This window comes from Pteropus vampyrus, unplaced genomic scaffold (assembly GCF_000151845.1).
Source record: "Pteropus vampyrus isolate Shadow unplaced genomic scaffold, Pvam_2.0 Scaffold340, whole genome shotgun sequence".
Taxonomy (NCBI): Eukaryota; Metazoa; Chordata; class Mammalia; order Chiroptera; family Pteropodidae; genus Pteropus; species Pteropus vampyrus.
The window spans coordinates 1290844-1316290 of record NW_011889121.1 but is presented as its reverse complement, the minus strand read 5'-3'; the positions used below and the strand labels follow the sequence as shown (position 1 = coordinate 1316290).

At 32.4% G+C, this 25447-nt stretch overlaps 1 protein-coding gene across 2 annotated transcripts in view; it reads left to right on the top strand.

The window, feature by feature from the left end:
* Positions 1-25447, top strand: part of DMD (dystrophin) — a 2089898-nt gene that overhangs the window by 801540 nt on the left and 1262911 nt on the right. For both annotated transcript variants that reach the window (XM_011378471.2, XM_011378473.2), the window contains exons 22-27: positions 4303-4448; positions 7241-7453; positions 10230-10343; positions 11347-11502; positions 17270-17440; positions 23380-23562. In XM_011378471.2, coding sequence (XP_011376773.1) covers positions 4303-4448; positions 7241-7453; positions 10230-10343; positions 11347-11502; positions 17270-17440; positions 23380-23562 — 983 coding nt within the window. The remainder of the gene's footprint in view (positions 1-4302; positions 4449-7240; positions 7454-10229; positions 10344-11346; positions 11503-17269; positions 17441-23379; positions 23563-25447) is intronic.

Genomic DNA, 25447 nt, shown 5'->3' with positions numbered 1-25447 from the left:
ATATTACAATATATACTTATGAGTTAAGTAACTGTTTTATCTTCTACCATGTTCATGCTGCCTTATCACTTTAACGATAAGCTGACAATTCCGAAAATCTTTATTTCTTCTCATTTAATTTAGTTACAATTTAATCTTTCCCCAGGATGCAGCTAATGCCAGGATTATCCTCAAGATAATCTAAATACTGTTCCAAATACATGGTTAGATATTCTGTGCAATATGGTAAACTAAGCCTTCACAATAAAAAAAAATGTATGTGTGTGTGTGTGTGTGTGTGTGTATTTAAGTGAACATAAAGTATTATCCAAAATTCAAACACTTTAAATAAACCTAAAGTTAAAGAAATAAAACACTTTTGTCTTTTTTGATACCATTTTTCTTGGTCTTTATTATTATTTAATTTTTGGTCTGATCACCATTCTCTTTCTAGGATGAAGTGTAAACTAACTTTTAAATTCACTGTGTGAGTGTGTCACAATATTTATGTGTGTGCATTGTATGTGTTCACGTGTGGATGCATGTGTTTGTGCATGTGTGCATTTGTACATATTCATAAATCATTTCAGAGCAATGTCTTGGCTTTGGCTATGGATCTGGTTCTCTAGAATGTAAAATTAGTTCAGAGAAACCTACCCTTCCCCTCTAATAAAAGAACATGCGTGTCTCTATTCAGCTTTGTTCTTTCCCTATCAAGGATGTTTCCTCTTTTTGTTAACAGAGTTAAAACTTTTTATATTTAACTCACAACTTCTACTTAGTGCTGAGTGTGTCTTCTTCACTTTCTTATTGTCTCATATCTCTCTTCTAGCTAATACTAATAGCAAATATGCTATATGTACCCAGCAGTGGACACAGTAATGAGCAAATATAGAATAATTTAGAATAAAATTTAACATTATGATCTACAGGGGGTCTCACTATCATAGTTCTCAGTGACCTCCCTGCCCTCATGTCCACCCACAGTCCACCTTGCTACACTTGCCTCCTAGCTGTGCTTCTATATTACTAGCAATGCCCATGCCTCTGGTCTATTATAATATTCTCCACCTAGATAACTTCTTCTCAGTGTTCATATGGCTCCCTCCTTTACTTATTTTAAGTTTCTGGTCAAGTTATACGGCCAGAGAGAGGCCTTTTTGTTCACTATCCAGTCAACTTTCTGTCTTTTTTTTAATTCTATTTATTTGAATTTGATTGATTAATTAACTTAATACTTTTATTATATTCAGAGTTTCTATTACAAGGAAATTTAAAAAATAATGAAAAAATGAAATCCACATACTTAACCACTAAACTTAAGAAATAGAGTATTGCAAACACCATCGATATCCCTTGTCACCCCTCTCAAATTCCTTTCTCTCCTCTATATCCACCCTCACCATCATTCCCACACAGATCATTTATCTGTTCTCAGTGCCATTCCCAGCTCCAAGAAAACTGTACTTCCAAGAATTGTTTTTTTTACACTGGCTGCTTGCTTGGTTCAACCAGTGAGAGGCACTTGGAGGATATTGATGGTGAGAAGAGGAGAGAATATTTCCCTCATTGTTTCAGGATGTATCTCCATCACTGGCTGAGAATGAATATTATAGGGTTCTAGCTTCCCCTGGAAATAGCATTACTCAGGATTGCTGCATCCCCACAGGAGAGCTTCTTGTGAGTTCAATTCCTGCTGGGTGGTTCCAATGATTGGTTTTCTGTAATACTACCTCATTCTTCTTCCTTTGGAATAGTAGCAGCTTCTTGGTATTGATAATCTATTGTATTGGTAGCCTACAATCCTTTTGTGTACATCCTCATTTATTCCAACATTTTTATATCTAATTCTCTATCATAAATTCATTTTGTTGTAGTATCTGATAGGATCTCCCCCCACGTATCTCAATTTTCCTTTCCTTATTTTCCTTTCCTTATTTCCATTAGTCATTAAAATGTCTTTATTTGTTTGTTTGTTCATTTCCTAACTCACCAATTAGATTTTAAGCATCATTAAAGCCAAGGCTTTGCTTTTTTTATGTTTACTTCTTGCATCCCTGGTGCCCAGAGAGCACTGAATAAATATTGGCTGAATGAAGCAATAATAAATGACCTCAATTAATTCTCCCAAAAGTATCAACATCCCCATTTTTATAAATGAGGTCTAAGATGCTAAAATGTTAAGTAATTTGCCAAAGCTGCAGAAACAGAATGGAGAAGCAGTCCTGTTAGATGTTCACAAAAACCTGTTGATATTTTTCTGATTATAAGTAATCCCAATATCTTTATCAACTCTTTCTATACTTATCTCTCCCTCTGGACATATATTCATCATTTGGATAAAATTGGACTGATTCATATCACCTCTGGCTAGCTTCTAATACGTGTTTGTTCCAGCCACTGCCACAAGGGAAACGTTGTTTTCCAGAGTGTACTTTTTCAATTTTAAGTAAACCAAAGCTTATGCAGTTTATAATCCAGCAAACGCCTTTGTCTCTTTGCATAGACCCCTCTCCTTCTAGATCACTTGCTCAGATGCCTTGTTAGGCAAAACTCTTGGCTTCACCATAACTAAGTACTCTCACTACTATTCACGAGATTCTTCTTCACTTTTATTTATTAATACATATCTAGCATTAAAATAAATGTACCTAGTTACTAGAGAGAAACACATTATTTATATAAAAGAAAACACATTTAAAGTAGCACAGAGGTCTTTATGAAATCAGAAGATCTCAGATTAAATAAAGTGTCTTAAGATAAATTTGGCTATGTACTCCTAAATAAATATAGCACATTGAGTAAAATTCTCAGTTTGCATTTCTAACACACTCTCTAAAAATATCTTTACCATCTGAAAACCCCATTATATAGCATGCAAAATGCTTTTCTATATTCTACTCATCTACTGTAAAAGGTCTAATAAATAATAAAGGGAAACTCATATACTAGCAAAAATAATGTGGTTTAAATAATGCCATTTGATACAGTGATTTAAACTAGTATTTTGGACTGAAGTTTTATCTAGGAAAATTCTCAGCCATTATCTCTTCAAATGTGGCTTCTGCCCCATTGTTTCTCTCTGTCTTTCTGGGATACTTTTATGATAGATTTTTTTTTCTGTCTTTTATTCTCTATTTTCTATCTTTTTGTCTGTCCATGCTTCATTCCAAATATATATTTCAGATTTACTAATTTTTTGTTTATCTTTGTCTAATCTGCTTCTAAACCCATCTATTGTGTTATTGTGTTATTAATTTGTACTTACTGCATGTTTTAGTTTAGAATTTATTTTGATTCTCCTTAAAATCTATTATGTCATTTTTATGGTTTCCAGTTTTCTGCCAAAATTCTGAATCTTGTTATTCTCCTTCCAACAAGATTAGTATAAATACTTAAGTCATGTAGTATGTGTATATGTTTATGTATGTATACATAAATTAGGTATAGTTATATATAGTATATATGATTTAAAGCTTGTATATATCTATATAAGATATTTAGCTATATACATATATATATATACACATAAACACAAATTGTTCTTTCCTATATATATTCATTCCCTAATTTTATATATATTTAGGAATGGATGTGTGTGTGTGTGTGTGTGTGTGTGTGTGTGTGTGTGTGTGTAAAAGTACACCATTGGTACTGGTTTTGATTTTGAAATCAGATCAACCTGGTTTAAAATTTTGGCTTCAATGCTTACTTGATGATTAACTATGAGCAAACTAGCTGGCCTTTTTTGTTGTCTAAGTTTTCTCAACTGTAAGTGAGAATAAAAATATGTATCTCATAGGTTTATCGTAAGAATAATGACAATGTGTAGTAATTATTAGAGATTCCGACACACACTAAACACAGATAAAGTGGCTTTTTTTTTTTAGTAAAATTAAAGGTGATGTGATGTAATTTAAAATACCAACATCTGTGGATAATGATACTTTTTCCACAAGGGCAAATGATAACATCGAAGGACTGTAGCCTTCAAAGTCTGATATACACTGACTCTACTCATTTTCTCTAAGTACCATCTATGTTGGCAAGTTACTCAGCCCCTTTGTTTCTCCATTTTCTCACCTTGAAAAATAAATTTAACAATGCAAAACTTGCAAGGCTGGTATGAGGGTTCATCATAATATATGCATAGTTTCTGTCAATATCAGACACGTAGAAAGAATATATCTTCAACATAATCATATTCTAATCTGTATTTTTTCCATTTTGTTAATATTTGTAATTAGTATGATTGAGTTTGCTGACAACTTAAGAAAACATAATAACAAAGTTTAAAATGATTTTTTTTTCCTTTTGATAAAGTTTTTGACACTTTGCCACCCATGCGCTATCAGGAGACCATGAGCACCATCATGACATGGATCCAGCAGTCAGAAACCAAACTCTCTATACCTCAGGTTATGGTCACTGAATATGAAATCATGGAACAGAGACTCGGGGAGTTACAGGTCTGTGAATGTTTAAATGCCTTAAACAATACAGTGCACATCTTATCTACCAAATAATTCCATTGTATAACCATAAAATAATATTAGAATTAAAAGAATCGTGGCATGAATGATAGTTAACTAGTTAAAAAAAATGAAGTCTTTAAACATATAATACGTTATGCATTTCTGCCTTCTCTCTATAAGATAAAAAATTCCATTACTGAAGACAATGATATGATCTACTTATGAAATATATTTTTCTAATTTAGTATGTATTTTTAGACACATTGATTTTGATTATTATAAAAGTAATGGTATTATTTTCCCCTTTTGATTGCTGATTTATAACTCCTCTCATGTTTCTGAACAGAAAGGAGTAAAAATCAGTGTAGTTATAAAATTAGTCTTAATTTAAACACTAGTCTTATATCATGTTGTAGTTAGTTATTTGAGTTCTAATAACTATGATTTTAACAACCTTATATTGGGGGATGTCTTAAACAATGCAGTGATATGAGAATTTTCCTATCTCTGAAAAGCCTGTGTTGTATATCTGATCACATTTTATTTAAGACATGAAACATACTTGTTATATTTAGGAGCTGAAGTGAAATATCCAAGTTTTGAAAATTAAATTAATAAAAAAGGTTAAAATTTTAACTTGGTTATATCAAGTTCTTTTTTGAAAATGAAATATTTCTTAAACAAGTAATTTTAGAAGTATTTCTTTAAATATTTAAATATTTAAATAAATATTTAAAAACCATTTCCTAGTGTATATTATCCTATTTCAACTATTTACTATAATACCAAATAGACTATAACTGTTTAATCTTTTTTCTTTTATGTTGTTTTTAATACATAGAATGATTCCAAAGTTTACGTTGGACAATATGTGACTTAATAGAATTATAAACTTAAAAAAATAAGAGTATAAAGTCATAGCAAGTAGAGGAGTACATTAAATACACAAGAAATGGTGCCAAGATGACTGTGAAGTATATTTTTACTGAAAAAATAGTGAAGAGGGAAAATTATTTATAAATATTATTACGAAAATATATTATCTAACAAAAAGTGAAGTTAGAACCTTGTATCAAATGTTACACCAAAACAAAATACCACATAAATTAAAAAGTTCAAAAACATTTTAATCATAAATTTTACAGAAATTTTTAATAAAAGTCTGTAAAAACATATGATGGGGAAGCATGTAATCAATGGAAGCAATCACAAACATTGTAACACTACCAGAGACAATTTAAAAGAAAAATGAGACCACTGAAAAAATTTTTCTAAGAAAGGCAAAAGTCATTAATAAGGAAGTCATCAGAAAGAGACATAAACAACCATTAAACCTCTGAAAAATTGTAATTCGAATTATAAAGGATGAAGTACAGATTTACAAAATGAGATATCATTTTTCACATACTAAATTACAAAAAATAAATCCAAAGAGATAGCGCAGATCTGTCAGCAATGAACTGTGTTCTCACTTACTAGTGGCAATGTAAATGAATGTAAATTTTTCTGAGGAAAACTTTTCAATACCTCCTAATAATATGTAAAACAATTCATTTAATGATACATGTGAATACTATTTCCACAAAGTCTATCTTTTGGAAATATCCAGAATGTACTCAAAGATATAGATAGATGGAGATAGATAGATCGTAAGCATAATTTACAAAAGTGGAAAACTCTAAATTAATTTTTAGAGCTAATAATGGGAAATGGTTAACTGAACTAGAGAAACCATTAAATTTGTTTTTGAAAAATACTTAGTGACATGGGAAAAGGCTCACAATGAAATGCCCAGCTCAAAATGTAGTTATATGCATGTTAGATATTGTCTAAATAATCAAGGGTAATAGTTTTAAAAAGTAAAATACCACAAAATAGAAAAAAGATATTGTGCAATGATAAAAGTTATGTGTTTGACCTATTTTGAGAATGTTATAGGTCACATTATAAAAGAAGGGAAAAATGTGTATGTGTTCATGTGATAACATCAGATATTCAATATTTAGTTATACATAGAAAAAACTGGTTTATTTAAAATCATAATAGTTGTATGTACGTGTGTTTTTCATTTTTTTTAATCTTGAACTTTTATTACTTTATAACCAGAAAGTAGCATTTAAATAAATATTGAGTAGTGGAAACCTAAAGATTGGCATCCTATTATAAGGGACTGCATAGGTAATATAGTATAGGTATAAAACTAACTTTATCAATTTTTCCCAAAATTACCCTGGAATTTCTCTATAATACTATAATGTCTTTTGAAAACTATAAAACTTTAGTTAACTGGCATTAGTAGACCATCTATCTGGTAACTTATTTACAGTTGTGTTTTCCCATATCTCAATATGATTTAGTTATATTTTTACTGAGGGAGGTTAGAAGTTGTCTTCATAAAGGCTCAGTATAATTAAGTTAAACTCCATTAACTATATCATAAAAGCAGTAATTAATATACAGAAATAATAGCATAAAATTAGGTTGTTAAAACTCTGGTTCCATAAGATATAGTTTTGGATAGATTTGACATTGTTCATTAAAGTAGGCATAGATTTTAAAACAAAATCTTAATAATGTGCAAATTACTCTTATGATAAAAAGTAAACTTTAAATTATGACCAGTTATAACTAATATTACATCATCTATTGTTTTAGATACTTGAATCACCTAGCTTTCATTTTAAGTTCATTTACTTTAACTAAAGCTTGTCAATGAAGATAGTAATGAAGCTTATCATTATTATTCATCAATTAGTATACGTGTACTTTTCTTTTTCAACATGGAGGCTTTACAAAGTTCTCTGCAAGAGCAACAAAGTGGCCTAAACTATCTCAGCACCACTGTGAAAGACATGTCAAAGAACGCGCCCTCTGATATTAGCCGAAAATATCAATCAGAATTTGAAGAGATTGAGGGCCGCTGGAAGAAGCTCTCCTCTCAGTTGGTTGAATATTACCAAAAGCTAGAGGATCAAATGTCTAAACTCCGAAAAATTCAGGTAATTCAAGATTTTACTTTTTATATTTATTTTTTCTTTACTCGTTTCTCCCTAAACTATGCATTTATAAAATTTAAAGGCAAATGATTTAACCTCCATAGTCATTCGGAGTCAGTGATATCAAAAGACACAAATCTTTCTCAAAGGAATGTAGTTTGCCAATTTGTTTTAAGAAAACAGTAATTAGGAGTTCTGCTTCTTCATTTTCTTTAGAATTATTTTGTTTTTCTTCCACCAATACCAATGAGATTTAAACACGTTTTTAGCTCAAATCATATTCAAAACCAATCTTTCCTTTAGCTTTATGAATAGTTAAAAAGTTATCTACCATGGAATATAGTCATATCATTTCATCAGCATATTTTACTTCTATGTATAAATTTGACCCCCATCACATTCCACAAAATAGCTTCTAGTGACTTAATTTATTTGAATAGTGCCACCATATTAATAATCACCCAAGCTGAAAATAGTAACAAACAATTACATTCTGATCTAAAGTCTAAAATACTTAGTAATATAAGCAATATCTCTTTTATGTGGTGAATTATTGCGAATGTAAATTCTTCTAAGAATCTTTGAAAGCATCATGGCATGACGAAAAAGCATTGGAACAAGAAGTTTTTGGATTTAAATTCCAATACAGCTACTCACTTTTTCTGACCTTGTACAGACCAAAAGACTGAGCACTCTGAAAACATTCTGTAATGTACAACACACATGTATATGTTGCTACATATGAACATATGCGTGCATACATATGCATACAGACACATACATAAAAATGCATTTTTGCCAGTACCAGTGGTAAAAGAGGGTACAATTACGTGATCCTTGCCATTAAGGAGCCCACATTCTAGTGAAGGAGAAAGGTAAGTGTATTAGTTTCCTATTGCTGCTATAACATATTACCACAAATTTAATGGCTTAAAACAACACAAATTTATTATCCTGTAGTTCTGAAAGTCTGAAGTCCAAAATCAGTTTTAGTGAGCCGTAGTCAAGGTTTCGGCAGGGCCATGTCCATTCTGGAAGCTTTAGGATAAAATCTGTTCCCTTGTCCTTTTTAGCTTTCCTATATGCATTCCTTGGCTCATGTCCCCATCCTCTATTTCAAGGCCAACAGTGTAGTATCTTTTTGTTTCTCTAACAATACTCCTGCTTGCTCTTAATAAGGACCCTTGTGACTACATTGTGCCTGGCTGGATAGCCCAGGATAATCTCCCCGTCTCAAAATCCTTCACTGAATCTCATCTGCAAAGTGGTTTTTGCTAATATTCGTAGGTCGTGGGAGTTAGGGCCTGATCATATTGGCAAGTCATTATTCAGCCAACACAGGAAGTAAATTAAACAGTGTGGTAATTTTTATGACAATAGGCAAAAAAAAAAATCCAACAGAATCTGGGAAAAGTGGTTCTGAAATGTCCTTGGAACAAGGGTTATGCAGGCTATACCTCGAACAAGTAAAATTTAGTCAACTAATAAAAAGGGAGGATGAGTTCCTGACAAAATGGAGCAGTATGTTCAATCAGCTGGTAATGGTTCCATATTGGAGAGACAAAGATATGTTTGGAGATGGATAAAATACATTATTGGAAAAATGGTCTGGGAATAGAAAATGAATGGTTCTGAATGTCATGCTTTGAAATATGAGTTATAACTTAATGGTGATGAATTTAAAAACAATAATGTGGAACTGTTACTGGTATTTTAAAGTGGAAAATATATGATAATATTTGTGCGTACAAAGCATCACTATGATAAGAGGGAGGTAGAGAGAATACTGACACCAATGCGGAAAATGGGTAAGACTGAGACCAATACCAAAAAAAAGCCAGTACAGTAATCAAGGAGCCAATATTAAGATCCGAACCAGGACAATTTGGACATGGACAAAGCATAAAACCAGACTTGATAATTATCAGCAAGATAATGATGGTGGAATCTAAAGTTCTTAGATTTAGTCAAATGCTTTTAAAATTCATTATTATTAATAATCGTATTGAAAGAGTAACTTTCTGTGAAGCACATATTTTCAATAGAAATTTACTTAAGAAAGGAGAAAATAGCACATCTGGACAGCATAGTTGAATTGTTTGGAAATAAAGAAGTTTGAAAATCATACATTTGGAAAGGAGCCAAAAAAAAGCCATGGGAAAAAGGCAAATGTGAAAGAATAATGGGAGGTACTTGGCTATTTATAAATGATGAAAGAGGACATTTTTCACCTGATCTTTACTTCAACCTGATAAAGCAAATAAGAAATTCAAAGCAAAAGTTTTCTCTTACAAGTTGACAAAATCTTGGCCTGAAAGTTCCCAACTGGAGGGACTATTTAAACTGTCAACTGCAAAAAACAATTTGTGGAAGTTCAGGTTTAGGGAGGCTATAAAGATACCATTACATTGAGTTTATTGTTCATAGTTTGTTTTATGTACTGTAAGGGCACTTTGTTAGTATTATCATGAGTTGTTTTGTAACTTAAAATTTCTCTAGAGGGGGATATGATTTAATGTTCTCAAGAGTAACATCATAAAACCAGATTTGGTAGTAATTTTTTATTTTTAACAATAGCAGACTTCATACACCAGTGCTCATACAGTAGACCATAAAAATGCAGTCTTGGTAAAAATATTATTTTCCTGAAGAGCTCCTTAGACATCTTTCAAACATGGGAATTGTTCCTGGGAATTGTGTTCAGACATATCACCATGATGAATTGTGTTAAGGGAAATCAGCACCTCAATAATGCCTTAAAATGGGCTTGTGATTCCAGAATCATATAAAAACCCTGAAGAAATGGATGGCTGAAGTCGATGTTTTCCTGAAAGAGGAATGGCCTGCTCTTGGGGATTTAGAAATTCTTAAAAAACAACTGAAACAGTGCAGGGTAAGATTTGTATGTGATATTTTTCATATGAAGGCTTTTATGTGGAAATATTTTTTTGGTTATATCAGTGGTTCTCAACCAGGAGTGATTCCCCGCCAACCCTGGGGAGGGGGCATTTTAGTAATGTCTAGAGACAATTTATTTGTCACAACTTGGAGTGGCCTAGATGCTACTGGCATATAGTAAGTGGAGGCCTGGGATGCTTCTAAACATCCTACAATGCACGGAACAGTCCCCTGCCCCATGATAAAGAATTACCCAGTCCAAAATGGCAGTAGTGTCAAAGGTGAGAAACTGGGTTAAATGAAAAACAGAAAAATGTTATCATTTACTCAACCTTCTTTTTACAAGATTATTTTAACATAAAATGAAGTTGGTTTAAAGGTAAATAATCCTTGGAGTTATTTGTTAATATCTTATTGCAGATTATTAGTCATACTGTATTACTCTTTTCATGTATATTGAAATGTATTATATTATACACTATGGATTTTTGAAATAATATTTATTATACCATTGTCATGCAGTGGGAAGAAAATAATCTAGCTCTTTAAATGATTTTCTTTGCAAATTTAAGCTAAAAAAAGAAATCCACTCGACAGATAACCTTCACACCCATCATGTTATAAACAATTGCTGCGATATTCTGTGTTTGAAAACCAAAATCCTTTCAAAAACAGTAATGTATAAAGCCCATCATTTTCACACATTTTCTAACAAGAAACATTAAATTTATTTCCTTTGATAACTAATCTAAGTAGAATACAGATAATTCCCTATTTTATTCATGAGAAAAAACACTGAATGTTTTTTGGAAGGCTTTTAATATATTGAAGTTCATGTGTATGTGTGTGTGCGTGCGCACACTCATTTATTTCAGATTTAAAAGGACGAAATTCATTTGTAATGTCATGATTCCTAATTATATGTGGCCTATTTATGTTGCATTTCTAATATGTTGAGGTAATTTTTTCAGCTAGCTTAAACAGAATTATTTCTTTAGCTTTTAGTCAATGATATTCAGACAATTCAGCCCAGTCTAAACAGTGTCAATGAAGGTGGACAGAAGATAAAGAATGAAGCAGAGCCAGAGTTTGCTTCCAGACTTGAGACTGAACTCAGAGAACTGAACACTCAGTGGGATCACATGTGCCGACAGGTATAGACAGTCTCTTTCACTGTGGATTGACTCTATTAAATTAAGATTTCTTAATGTCTGCCTTCATTGTTGCCCATTTTAAAAGCATAGTCTCTGGCTATGTTGATGTGAAGCATGATTAATTCAAACTAGTCTTTGTCTAGCACATAAAATATTTTCATAGTAGATATTTTTTCTTTTTTTGTTATTTTTTTTAATTCTTCCTACTCTTTATTTTTTTGTATTAAAATTATTGGGGTGACATTGGTTAATAAAATTAATTAAGTTCCAAGTATACAATCCAAAAATATGTCATATATATTATATCTTGCATTACGTGTTCACCACCTGAAGTTAAATTTCCTTCCATCACCAAATATTTTATCTCATTACCTCTATTTTATAGTAGTTATTTTAAATAATGTGTATTTATCTTATTGGGGTCCTAAAACAGCCGTCTTGACTGGAATGTTTTCTTCAGTGCCTAATTTCATAATAGTAATTAGAATAACAAAAGAAACTTTATACTTGTATACTTGGTACAGAAATAAAACGAATGAGTAATATATGAGTATACACAAATATAGATAATTTTTACTCCTGATTGTTAAGTTCGACAAGTTTGGCTTTTTCATTTATTTCAATTACTGAGTTAAGATTGGGAAATAGTTAAAATAGCTTAGTGGAAAGAAAAACAAAGTAATTGTGCACTCACAGCTGAGTTCTTCATTTCATACAGCAGAAGGTTTTACAGATATTTATTTTGGATTTCAAGATTAAATTATAAAAAGTAAATAGTATATACACAAGTAGTGTATATCTAATAATTCCTGTTTAGAAGATTAAATTTTGATCTAAAGCAGTGATTACTTTTCAACACACCAATACCTTTTTTGAAATTAATGAGAGGTTTCATTTTATGTTTATTTGAGGCAGTTAGTCTTTCGTTATTTCTAAGTAATCTTTCAAAGTTTCAAAGAAATCATGCCAAAAGGCAAAAACTAATTTGAGAAAGAAAAGACTCTAGAAAAGTAAAAGTCAAGGCAAGTCACCCAGCTAATACCATCACTGAGAAATGCTCAACAGTTCTATTAACTCAGAGATGAGATAGCCCTGGGTCAGCTAGCTTGCATTCTTCTCCTGGAATAAGCGAGTTCTAGGAGGGAAGTTTAGGAAAAATATACTACTTAGATAATAGATTATATCATTAATGTTTACCTGGAAGGCCAGTATGAAAGGTATTTGTTTGTTGAATGTTTTTAATGGATTAATAGGAAGAACAATCCAATTTATTTATAGCAAGAAAGGAAACAACAGCAAAAAAATGTGCAAAGTCACAATATTACTGAAATGTCCAGTTTTTGTATGTGTTAGAGAATTATATTTTTTAAAGCATCTCTATATTCTTAAAATATTCTTGTTTAAGATCTTCTGTCTACAGTAAATTGTACCAATGATTCATTGTTCAAGACCAGTGTTATAAACACATTAGCCTGCTGCATAATAAAATTTCCAAAGATCCCAGTCAGGCTCTTATCCCATCCTAGGATATTTTATGTCCCTCTGGTTCTCCATGGAATATTACACTGCCTATGCTCTGACTTTATCTAAATCCAAATTATCTAGGTTTTGAAAGGAAGAAATCATATTGTCGAAAAGAGAAGGAAGACAATGCAGTAAAAGCAGAAAAGCCAGACTTGGGTATTGGGACTAATTCAAGACTTCAGAAATAATGGAAATGAAATGTAAATCTATGCTGTATAGAAATGTTTACACACAAAACGAGGGTGTGAAGTTCTTTCATGGGTCAACGATAACTCCTCAGTTGTTTTTAGGGACGAAATTGTCCAAATGCCTGACATATTTGAAGATACTTTGAGATGCCATGATCTGACTTTGTAAATATAAAATGGTTGAGATTATTTTAAATTCTAAAAGTTATACATGTAAATAAAAAAATCAAGATTTTAGCTACTTTTAAATATAGGATAATCATTACTAAAATAATCCACAAATTAACAAACCATACTTAAAAGAATGAAGGAAGAGTGGTAGGGAAAGAGTTTTATAATTATGCATACTTTTACATTATTATGTTACATATTTATTAAAGAAATTAACAATATACATGTAAATTATAATTTGTTTAGAGAAAAAATTTAACTTCATTACTTATTAGAATATTTATTTAAACATATAATTATTAAACACTTTTTATCAGATATAAAGTAATATCTATCTTCATGAAGGCTATAGTTTAGTAGAGAAGGAACTCATACAACTCAATAGCAGAAACAAACAGATTAAAAAATGGGCAGAGGAAATGAATAGACATTTTTGCAAAGAAGACATACAAATGGTTAACAGATACATAAAAGGATGCTCAACCTTACTAATCATGAGGGAAATGCAAATCAAAGCCACAATGAAATATGACCTTATACTTGTTATTATCAAAAAACACAAGACATACATGCTGGCAAGGATGTGGAGAAAAGAGAACTCTTGCACACTGTTGGTGGGATGTAAATTGGTACAGCCACTATGGAAAACAATATGGAGGTTCCTCAAGAAATTAAAAATAGACTGCCTTATGATCCAGCAGTCACACTCTGCGTATGTGTACAAAGAGATATCTGCACTCCCATAGTCATTGCATCATTATTCATAATAGCCAAGATATGGAAACAACCTAAGTGTTCCTCAATGGATACATGTATAAAGACAAGGACACACACAGACATGCATGTGCATGCATGCACGTATGCACACGCAGACACATACACGAGGTATTATTCAGCCACGAGAGAGAAGGGAATCTTGCAATTTGCGACAACCTTGATGGACCCTGAGGGCATTATGCTAAGTGAAATAAGTCAGACAGAAAAACAAATACTGTATATCCCTCATTATATGTAAAAATCTAAAAAAGCCAAACTCGGAAAGAGTGGGAGTGGTTGTCAGGGCTTGGGAGGTGGCAAAAACGGATAGATGTTGGTCAAATGGTACCAACCTCCAGTTATACAATGAATAAATTCTCAGAATCTAATTGACAGTATGGTGACTATAGTTAACAATACTATATTATATACTTGAAAATTGCTAAGAGAATAGATCTTAAATGTTCTTACCACAAAAAGGAAAATGGTATTGCTAGTGGTTACCAGAGGGAAGGGAGTAACTGGAAGGTAGACAGGGTAAAAGAGGTCAAATATGTGGTGATAAAAATCTAACTATGAGTGGTGAACACACAATGCAATATATATATGACTCACTGTTGAGTCATATACACTTGAAACTTAAGGGATTTTGTTAATGTCACCCCAATTAAAAATGATAACAATAAAATAAGAAGAAGAAAAGGAAAATGGTAATTATGTGAGGGCGATAGAGATGTTAACTAATCCTACTGTATTAATCATTTCACAATATATATTGTATATCAAATCATCATATTGTGCATCTTAAAATTATGCAATGTTATGTCGATTTTATCTCAGTAAAGTCGGGGGTGAAGAAAATAGAGTGGGGAAGGTCAGTGCTGAAAGTTAGATTTACAAATTCTGGAACAGGAACACGAAGAACTTTTTATTTTATCTACAAGGTCGAGGCAATGTAATGTGCTGAAACTGTGGGGGTAGATTGGGCAACTTAAGGCTGAATGTTGGCATCATTGCTGGGATAAAGGTGAGGGTGAAATTGTCATTTTAACCCAAAACTTTTACAGAAATTCTTCTAAAACATGAAACCACAAAAAATAAATATTTCTCTCTGATCAGTCGTAGAGCTGTGGAATGTTAAATTTGGAAAAGACGTTGGAAATCATCTGGTCCAAGTGTTAGGTTAGTTACGAAGCTGAAATAAAGAGAAATGAAGTGATGGGTCCAGGTTCACTTAGCTTGTTAATGGTTGAGTCCAGGTATTCTGATTCCAAAGCTGATGTTCTTTCCAAAACACTTGTGTTGTCATCTCAGAATAATTTCCTGCCTTTCTTCTGGTATAGTTTTATAGCACATGATATTTTTTTACTATGGGTTTTGGCTGAGCTCCATTAGTCCCTCTGATATTATTGTCACTTTGCCAACAGCCTCAAAAGATTATAGCAGAGCATCTAAGTAGAAATTTAACAGCATGTTTACTTAGGCCTATTATAGGTTCATTGACTATGCAAAAGAATCTTTATACCTTAACTAGTATAATTGTTAGACATAATGTTCTAGCTGTATCAGATGAAACATTTGTTTACATTTCAATAGATCAGCTACTACATTTACCTAGGCAACTAAAGAATTTAAGATAGTTTTAATTTAACTACATTAGGCTTAAGATGGTTGTAAAGTTTAAGGAAAATTAATATGATGATGGTTCTGCACAAAATTTACTATTTGATAAAATACCATTAAAACTTCATTATAGTAAAACTATGCATTTCATATTAAGACTTTACAATTCCAAATCTGTTGCTTAAAAGATAGAACTCTTTTTAATCTCAGAGAGAAGAATAACATCATTTGATTAGAATTACTTTTTAAGGTAAAAGAGAAGCACTATATATAATCATTCTATTCTGGGTTTTCCCTCAGGGTAGTACAAAGGTAGTACTTTGTAGCAAGCCATTAGCATGCATGATTTTCCTGTAGATGTTTTAAGTTTTGCTATTTTTTCTGGTTAATAAGTAATTTCATTGTTAAAGGTTAGTATTTCAGAAATGTATGAGGTTTTACAAAGCACAAGTCTCCTATTACTACAATACAGTTTTTATTACCAGCTTTTTGAACTTAAAATTATCTGTACTGAAGTGAGCAACTTTCACTTCAGTACAGATATTTTGGTGCTACATGATATGTTATCGTGTGTGTGTGTGTGTGTGTGTGTGTCTGTGTGTGTGTGTGTATAGCTATCTTAGAATTTATTTAACTAATCTTCCACGAAAGCACATTTGAGTTTGTTTCTAACATGTTGCCGTCTTTAAAGCTAATTTGAACAGTACACATTGAACTTCGTACACTTTGTTTTGTATGATTCGTTACTTAAAGTGAAAGAGTAGACTCAGATATATAAATGTTAAAAGTTTTAATACATTTTCCAATTTACTATCTAAAATGTTGTACTATGTTGGGCATTTCCCTCAACCGGTATAAAAACCTTTGTTTCCCCACATCCCTGTGTAAATTGGGCATTTTTGCTGATTATTTATTTATTTTTGCCAATCTTACATGTGAATATGCATTAATTCTTTTTCATTTGCAATCATTTAACTATAAATGATACTGAGCATCCTTTTACATATATGGCCACATTTTAGTTTTTGTTCTGTGAATTACATGTCTATGTCCTTTATCCATTTTTTATGTTTTCTTTTTGATTTGTGAGAGGCATATAAGTGTTAACTTCCTAGGATATTTGAAATTGTAAACCGGTATCAAAGAGCACAAAGAATTATTATTTCTATGTGTGCCAAGAAATTGACTTTTCTAACTGAAACGTATTTGAAGAAAGTTGTTTTTCTCTAGTCTCTATAGAAAAGCATTGCCACACACAACAGCTAAATTATAGTCATAGGGAATCTGTTTATTTTATTAAGTATGCCAAGTAAATGGCTGTATTTTATTTTAACACTTATGTGAAATTAAGTGTATCCTATCGCCATAAGTTACTTTCCTCATTTATATAAGCTTTTTACTTCTTTATTTTTTCTATATAAGTATTTTATTGTGCTCAATAATAATATAATGATAATGTTTTGTGACTTTCAATATTCATGCTTTGTTGGTTTGTTTTATGGAAGGTCTATGCCAGAAAGGAAGCCTTAAAGGGAGCCTTGGATAAAACTGTTAGCCTTCAGAAAGATCTGTCAGAGATGCATGAATGGATGACGCAAGCCGAAGAAGAATACCTAGAGAGAGATTTTGAGTATAAAACCCCAGATGAATTACAGACAGCAGTTGAAGAGATGAAGGTAAAAGAAAACAAAGAAAAAGAGAAAGATGCAGCATTGCTTGAAATTGTGATTCTGCACAGTTTGCTCTTTTCTTGTTTTAATAGTAGAGGTTGCTTCTTTAAAATTAATTTTGCTTTGAGTGTGATATACATTATGTAGAATTCTGAAACTTTTTAATTTATTAATTTTAATGCATTATGGTCAAAATATAAATATTGACAATCATAGTTCATAACAGTTTCCCCTTGAAATGATACAGTATTAAGAGATTGGAATTGGCTAATCACACTAGCTGTTTCCAGTTAATGCGAATTCAAGTTGATAATATGTCAAAATATTATTGAAATGACAGTTGAAAATGCAGTCAACAGGCTGCATTAACTTGGTTGTTTAAAGGTGTTTCTTAGAACTTGGAAGGACTAAATATTTTAACTGATGGCCTTTAATATGGAGAAAAAGGACTGAGTTTACATGTACTTCCCTTGAAACAATAGGATAACAAAACAATGACATTTCTTTAGGACCAAGGAAATTGGTATGTAGCAGGGAATTGAATCTACACAATGGCATTTCAGTATGGTCTTTGGTGACCCAGTAGTAGTCAATGTAATCCTCTATTTTATCATGTCTAAATCATCTCATTTCCTAACTTGAAAGTACAAACTGAGATCGAAACTTACATGTAAGTAAATTGCCTAGTTCAGAGTGGGCATTCAATGATTTGTGGCTATAATAATAATTATCTTTATGTACTAGCAGTAACACACAATCTAACCATCTTAGCCTATGTGAAATATTGATAGATATATGTTTGGCTTGAGGCCTCATGACAGAGCAAAATTATTTTGGAGCCAGGCACTTGATTTTAAAACCTTGTCAATTGTGTAACCTTGGGTAAGTTACACAAAGCTGCCTTGTGAACTGAGTGTCATGATACCTGCTTTTCAGAATTATTAGAAGGGTGAAACATGAAAGTCCTAATGCAATGCCTGGCACAAAATAGAAGCCCAGAACTGGATAATTATTACCATTATTATTGATATTCATGCTGCTTGGTAAGAAATTAATTACATGTACTTTATTACATTATTTATATGATCATTCAATGTTTATTATAATTAAGAGCAGAAAGTACTTGTGAAAATTCAGATGTGTAAATAAACGTGGCTTTAGTCCCATGTGGAAAGTAATATTAAAACATAAAGAAAACTATATTTAGATAAACACTAATAGTTTCTAGAATATTAAAAGCTACAAAACCATTCTAATCTAATATCATTATCATTCATTTATTCATCAACAAATATTTATTGCATACTTACTATGTGACAAACATCATTCTAAATACTGAATATAGTGATGAGCAAGACATAAGGGCTATCCAGATTATTGGAATTTACATTCTTTGTGGAGGGCCAGGCAATGAATAGAGAAACAAACTTCATTGAGATCATGATAATTTGCCTCAAAAATAAACCAGGATTATGAAATAAAGAAGCTTTAGAGTTCAGGTAGGAGGTGGGATGCTATTTTAGAAGGTGTTGACTCATAGGACATTTATGTGGAAGTATATTTAATCAGAGATATGAATCCTAAGAAAAATCCAACCTTAAAAAAATCTTATGGAAGCACATTCCAATCAGAGCTGGAAGAGCTCCAGCTAAAACCCCGAAGCTAACTGGGAATAGAAAGTGGCCTAGCTCCCTGAAGAGAATGAAATGGGATGATGGATCTGAGATGACTCTGAAGGGGTTGTTAGATATCTGTTAACGACAGGAGTTTTGTGGGATATTGAGGATTTTTTTTTTTTTATTCTAAGTGAAATGGGAAAACATAGGGAGGTTTCAAACAAAGGACTATAATAATTTTTAATTTGACTGTAGCGAAATCATCATCAGGAAAATTATATTTTATAGAATATTAGAGCTAGAAGGTACTTTAGAAGCAAAATAGTCCACACTTCTCCCTGCTAATAAGAAAACTGAAGTCCGCAGGTAGATTGAATAATTTAGTCATAGTCACAGGTTTTATCTGTGATAGAACCAACAGAATTGAATATATTCCATGCCCCATCCCACTCCATCTCTTCCCAAGCTATTCTATTCTCCTATTATGTTCCACTCTACTCTACTCTACCCTACCGTATCCTACCCTACCCTATGAATTATGTGCCACCTGCTGCCTTTTCCCTTATATCTCAATCCCACCCTGGCTGTTCTCACCATCTCTTCTAGTTCCATATAGCCTCTGTGTCAGAAAACTATGTAGATAATCAGCAGTCAGTTTGTGTTCAGCTACTTCGCTTCTCCTGGTTTCTTCTTTTGGCTCTGACTCTCTACTGGCCCTCTTCCCTCTCTCCTTGCATAGTTGGCCTCTCTGGCTAACCACCCAGTCAGATCTCTTTTTTGTTCCCAGTGCTGGAGAGCAGACTATTTCAAATTTTAAATTATTGTAAACAGTCTTTGAAATGAGTGGTCCAACCAATTAGTCCACATTGATTTGCATGTTGAAGTAACTGACCTAGCTACAAAGTTGGTACATTGAGAGTAATATTGAAAAGCAGAGAAACTCAAGCAGCCTCTGGCAACAAAAGCAAAGGGAGATGGCCAAGAAGATCACATTTCTTGTGTTTTCTGCCAGCCAGTCAAGGTAATTTCTTCAGGTCTGTTTCACTATCTAGAGGGTAGGGATAGTACCTTGTCCAGATTTCCACCTGTGCTCGTATTGAGAGCAAATTTATCTTTATTGTCAGAAGAGACTGACCTACTTTAACATCTCCCTGATTCACTCAGGGTAAAAGTAGAGACCCCCTTCTGTTTCTCGACTTTTCTCTCCTGTGTTTTACTTGAAAGTGATAATCTGGCTCATTTATTATTATTATTATTATTATTATTATTATTATTATTATTGATAATGCTGTTTTGATGACTTTTTTTCCACTGTAAACAAAACTCCAATTGACATAAAAGAGTCTTCAGGAGTGTTTGATAAGAAACATCTTACTTCAAAATTCTTTTGGAGGTCTGCAAGGACTATATGCTGAAACTTTATATTAAACTCTTAAAAAAAAACTCTGTAATTTCAGTTTTAACTGTTTTTTTTTTCTTACATTATTGTAACTCTCGTCCTAGTACTTACTAGAACTAAAAAAAAATGTAGTTCTCATTCTTGTTGTATGGGTGACAGACTAGAGCAATGAGTGGTTCTCACAACTGAGTGAGCACTGGAATCACCTGGAGGACTTGTTAAAACATAGATTCCTGGGCCCCATCTCAGGAGTCTCTATTCAGTGAGTCTGGGGTGGGGCCTGAGATCTTTCATTTCTAAAAAGTTTCCAGGTCATGCCAAAGAACAAGATCCAAAATGGTTCCAAGGAACCATACTTTGAGAACCACAGATTTGATATACTGGCAGTGAAAGGTATCTGAGCATACGCTGGTTAGATTCATGGATAAAAAGGGAGCAAAGGCCACCATTTCTTGTCTAACTTATACCAGTCATGTCCTTTTATACTTTTCCTTATGGTCAAGGAATTCCTCATGATCTCTTTTCATCTCTGAACTTCTAAGCATGGTTTCTTAAAAAATTATGAAAGCCTAAAAAACATGGAAATAACATGTTTCTCGGCCGTACATTTTTTGATAGTTGCATAGGTTGTTTGTAACTTGTATAAAATGTAATTTCGTTTATTGAGTCCACTACAACATGCGCTTTCTTCCTCTCATGGAAGATTTGAGATGGGCTTAATAGAAACTATGAGAAAGGAAAGCTATAACTCTCAGCATGATTTACTTAAACTTTCTAAACCTCAGTTTTCTGTTTAATGTGAAAATAACAAAACACATCTTACTGATGAGGTAGCACATACTAAGTGATTAATGGTTGTCAAAGTTGTTTGTAATGCTAAAATTGTTATAAGTAAAATATGGTTTGTATAGAAACATTCTAAGTCCAGTGATGCTAAAAAAAAATATTTACTCCAATGTTACCCCAATAAACTTAATGTTTAAAATTAAAAAATATATTTACTTAGAATTTTGAATTAAAATTTTCAATCCATTAAATTAAAAAGTGTCAGGCAATCTTAATACTCAAAACGATTTCCATTTGCCCTCATATCGTATACTTTTATAGGATTATGGGGCAAAATCCAAAGGCATTGGGTTATTATGTTGAAGTATATAAAGGCATTTTATAGTTGACCGTATCCATTTCCTACCCATATACTCTTGCTCTCTCTATTACATTGCATGTAGGCCTAACTGCTGCCAGGACCTGCATTTCTTTATGTGAGGATTTTCTGTGGTTATTGAGTCCCACTTTTCCCACTTGTGTGTCTGGCTTCAAGTTACAAGAAATTAATGTTCTCCCATCAGCTTCCAACCGGTGATGGGAGATGGCGTATAAATAGCCCAGTGTCCTCACCCTTGAGTGAGATCGTCCTGAGGCATGTGTTTCCCAGAGCTTCCTAGCAGGATTAAACTCTAGTCACCAACAGTAATCGCTAGTTCTAATAATTATACCTTTATAATTTCTGTTTCCTTTCCTGCCTACATTCCTCCATACCCCTACCAGTATTTTCTTCACATCACATGTAAACTGCTTAGGCTTGAAAGCTCATCTCAGGGTTGGCCTTTGGAGTAACTCAAACAAAAGATCTATTGTGTGTGTATGTGTGTGTGCGTGTGTGCGTGTGTATTTCTATCATATGTGTATACATTGGAAGTTGAGTGTAAATATCCTATGTCAGTATTAAAAAAGCTCATATCAGGATTAGCCTTTGGAGTAACCCAAAAGCAAGGTCCATTGTGTGTGTGTGTGTGTGTGTGTGTGTGTGTGTGTGTGTGTGTGTGTGTGTGTTTCTAAGATACATGTGCACATTGGAAGTTAAAGAGTGTACTCTCTAACCGAAGACCAATGGTGACACTCCTGTAGTTCAACAAGTTGGATTTATTATTTTTGGTAACAAGGGTGAATACATGCCACTGGGAACCTGTGTACACAACATGGAGTTGTGTGAGTAAGAGCATATTAGACAGAACCTGTTGGAGGATTTGAGTTTGTGTTAGATGATTTGAGGGAAGGTTTAAGGGCTTTGCTTTGGATTGCATGTTGTCAGTAAGCAGAAGTAACTCTATGAATGGGAATCTTCATAAACTTTTTCTAGAAGAAGGGAAGCCTAGAGTGAGGCTGAAGGTGTGTCATTGATAAAGATGCAGTGGTACTTCATATTTACCAGGTTAGGGAAGAGTTTGGTATTTTGTGGTTTGGACAATGTTTATGTTCTTGTTTGTATTCTCACATGATTATGCGATGGTAATGTTATCATGACTGGTAATGGTAATGAAGTAGCCTTGTCTGATGTTGATATTCTGTGAAACAGTTCATCTTCGATGTGAGATAACCATGGTTTGAGTACCTGGCCAGCCCTCTCATGTCTGGGGCTACTGTTCTCTTTCTCTTATGTTTTCCATTACTAAACAGAACTTCCTTTTATCAAAATATGGTCCCAAATATAGAATTAAGACTTTTCTATATTAATTATCTTTTGATTTAAATAATATTTGAACTGATTTCAATATTCATCCATCTCAGTAATTTATAAGTGATTTCAATTCTAGACTGAGATATTTTTAAACTTACTATTGAAATATTTGTTTCTTGTTTGTTTCATATAGCTAAAGATAGAGGTATATAGATATACACAAACACATACCTACATACAGACTACGTTTCAAACTATTCTGATGAAAGATCTATTACATACTGATCAAGAACTTTTCCTTTCACATTCTTGATTTTAACAAAACCTAAATTTAGGTTTCAGAATTAGATTTCTTTTTATTAATCTCATCCTAACAGAGATGCGGTGAGGAAGAAAGTGTATGATAGGCAGGAATGCATTTTGGAAGTAAAGTCACTGTCTTGCCGTTCAGGGAGTATTCTTTATTTTTCAGAGAGCTAAAGAAGAGGCCCAGCAGAAAGAAACCAAAGTGAAACTTCTCACCGAGTCTGTGAATAGTGTTATAGCTCAAGCTCCACCTGCAGCACAAGAGGCCTTAAAAAAGGAACTTGACACTCTCACCACCAACTACCAGTGGCTATGCACCAGACTGAATGGGAAATGCAAGACTTTGGAAGTCAGTTGCCTTTTTTTTTTTTTTAATTATATGTGAACCATAGTGATTAGACACAAGGACTCTGGTATAAAATTACTTAGGCTCAAATTCTTCACTCAGGCACTTACAACTTGTGACTTTGGGCCAGTTGTTTACCTTGTATAAACCTGTATTCTATCTGTAAAATGAACATAAAAATAGTACCTATTTCATAGAGTGTTGAGAAAATTAAATGAGCTATTCCATTTAAATTACTTAGCCTAATGCTAAATAAATATCAGCAGCTATCATTTTAATTATTATTATTACCATTATTTTTATTATTATTAGGTTACAACTACCCTATACATAAGTTTTCTCAGGATTTATAGAAATTAGTCTATTTTTTCATATATTTGTATGTGCATGAAGTCTTAAGTATCTTAGCAGGAAGGTATTCTGTGGAAAAGTATTTATTATAATTTATATTAATAAATGCTGTGCCCTATAGTGTTCTTTATGAGACATGTTGTCTATCTCTTTGGGGTGGTATTTTATATTATATTTATTTATTATCATAAGTCCTGCTTTATCTTTCTCACATGCTTATTGAAAAATAGGTGATAAAGAATTCAGATATCTCAAATGATTACCATGTAACTACATCACAAACTATCACCCTCCTTGTGAAAATTACCAACAATAAAGAGTGTGCCAAGGAATTAGAAACTATCTACTACCAAATGCTGATGCTGCCAGATACTGTTCACTAGTTGGGCTTTAAATTGAGTCCCCTTCTCCCACATGAACTGAGTCATTTTTGTAAAAATAGTTGATAAAGAATGCAGGTGCCCCATTATTGTTGAAAAACATTATTGTTTTGCTATTTATATTTAGCATTTGATATTTAAAAGCAAATATAACTCAGGCCAGTAGAATAGACCTTGAAAGTCTTAAAAAATATTTTTACCTGCATCTAAGATATTTCCAATATTATAATTTTCTAATTATAAAATGTGATCTCTGAGTTTCTCCATTGTAAATTCCAATTCTTTCTTTATTGATGAGTCCCTGTCACCCCCTTTTTTAAATCCAATTCATTCCTCATCTACAAAGCTAGTACCTTCTATATGCCAGGAACTATTATAGTTGCTGAGGATATAAAGTAAAATCTCTTGTATTAGTGCTATGTGAGTGCTACAGACAATAAAACAAAGAATGGGAATGAAAGGAACGACACTGTAAATCTCAAGGAAGTCACAGGTAATTTGCCATCATGTTACGTGAAGGAGGAACTTTTCATACCTAGGAAATTGCTTTCTGATAATATTTTAAAAAAACACTTTTTTTTTGTTCTTAATTTCTTTACATGATCATTATTCTTTGCTTCTTATTATTCATGTTGCTCATTTAAAAGATATGTTAACCCATCAGTAATCTATTTAGGGGTATGTTTTCTAAAGAGGTATTTTATTTTCATTAATAATAAAATTTATTACAAACAAAATTTTCAAGACTTTTAATAACAAATTTTTCAAGACTTTTTGTTGAATTATCCTTTCATTTTTTAATCTGTAATGACTTTTTAAAATTAATTTATTTTTTATGGTGACATTGGTTAATGAAATCCAATAAGTTTCAGCTGTACACATTAACAGTAAGGTATATATATTTACACTGTGTGTTCACCTCCCAGTTAGATTTCTTTCTGTCACCACATATCTGACCCCCTTTACCCTGTCTACTTCCCTTCTCCTCCCCGAACCCCCTACCCTCTAGTAACCACTAGTCTATAGTCCATGTCCATGAGTCTCTGTTTATTTGTCCTGTTCGTTTGTTCTTTTTAGGTTTATATCCCACATATGAGTGGTATCATGTGATTTTCAAGTTTTTCTGTCTGGCTTATTTCACTTAGCATGATTATCTT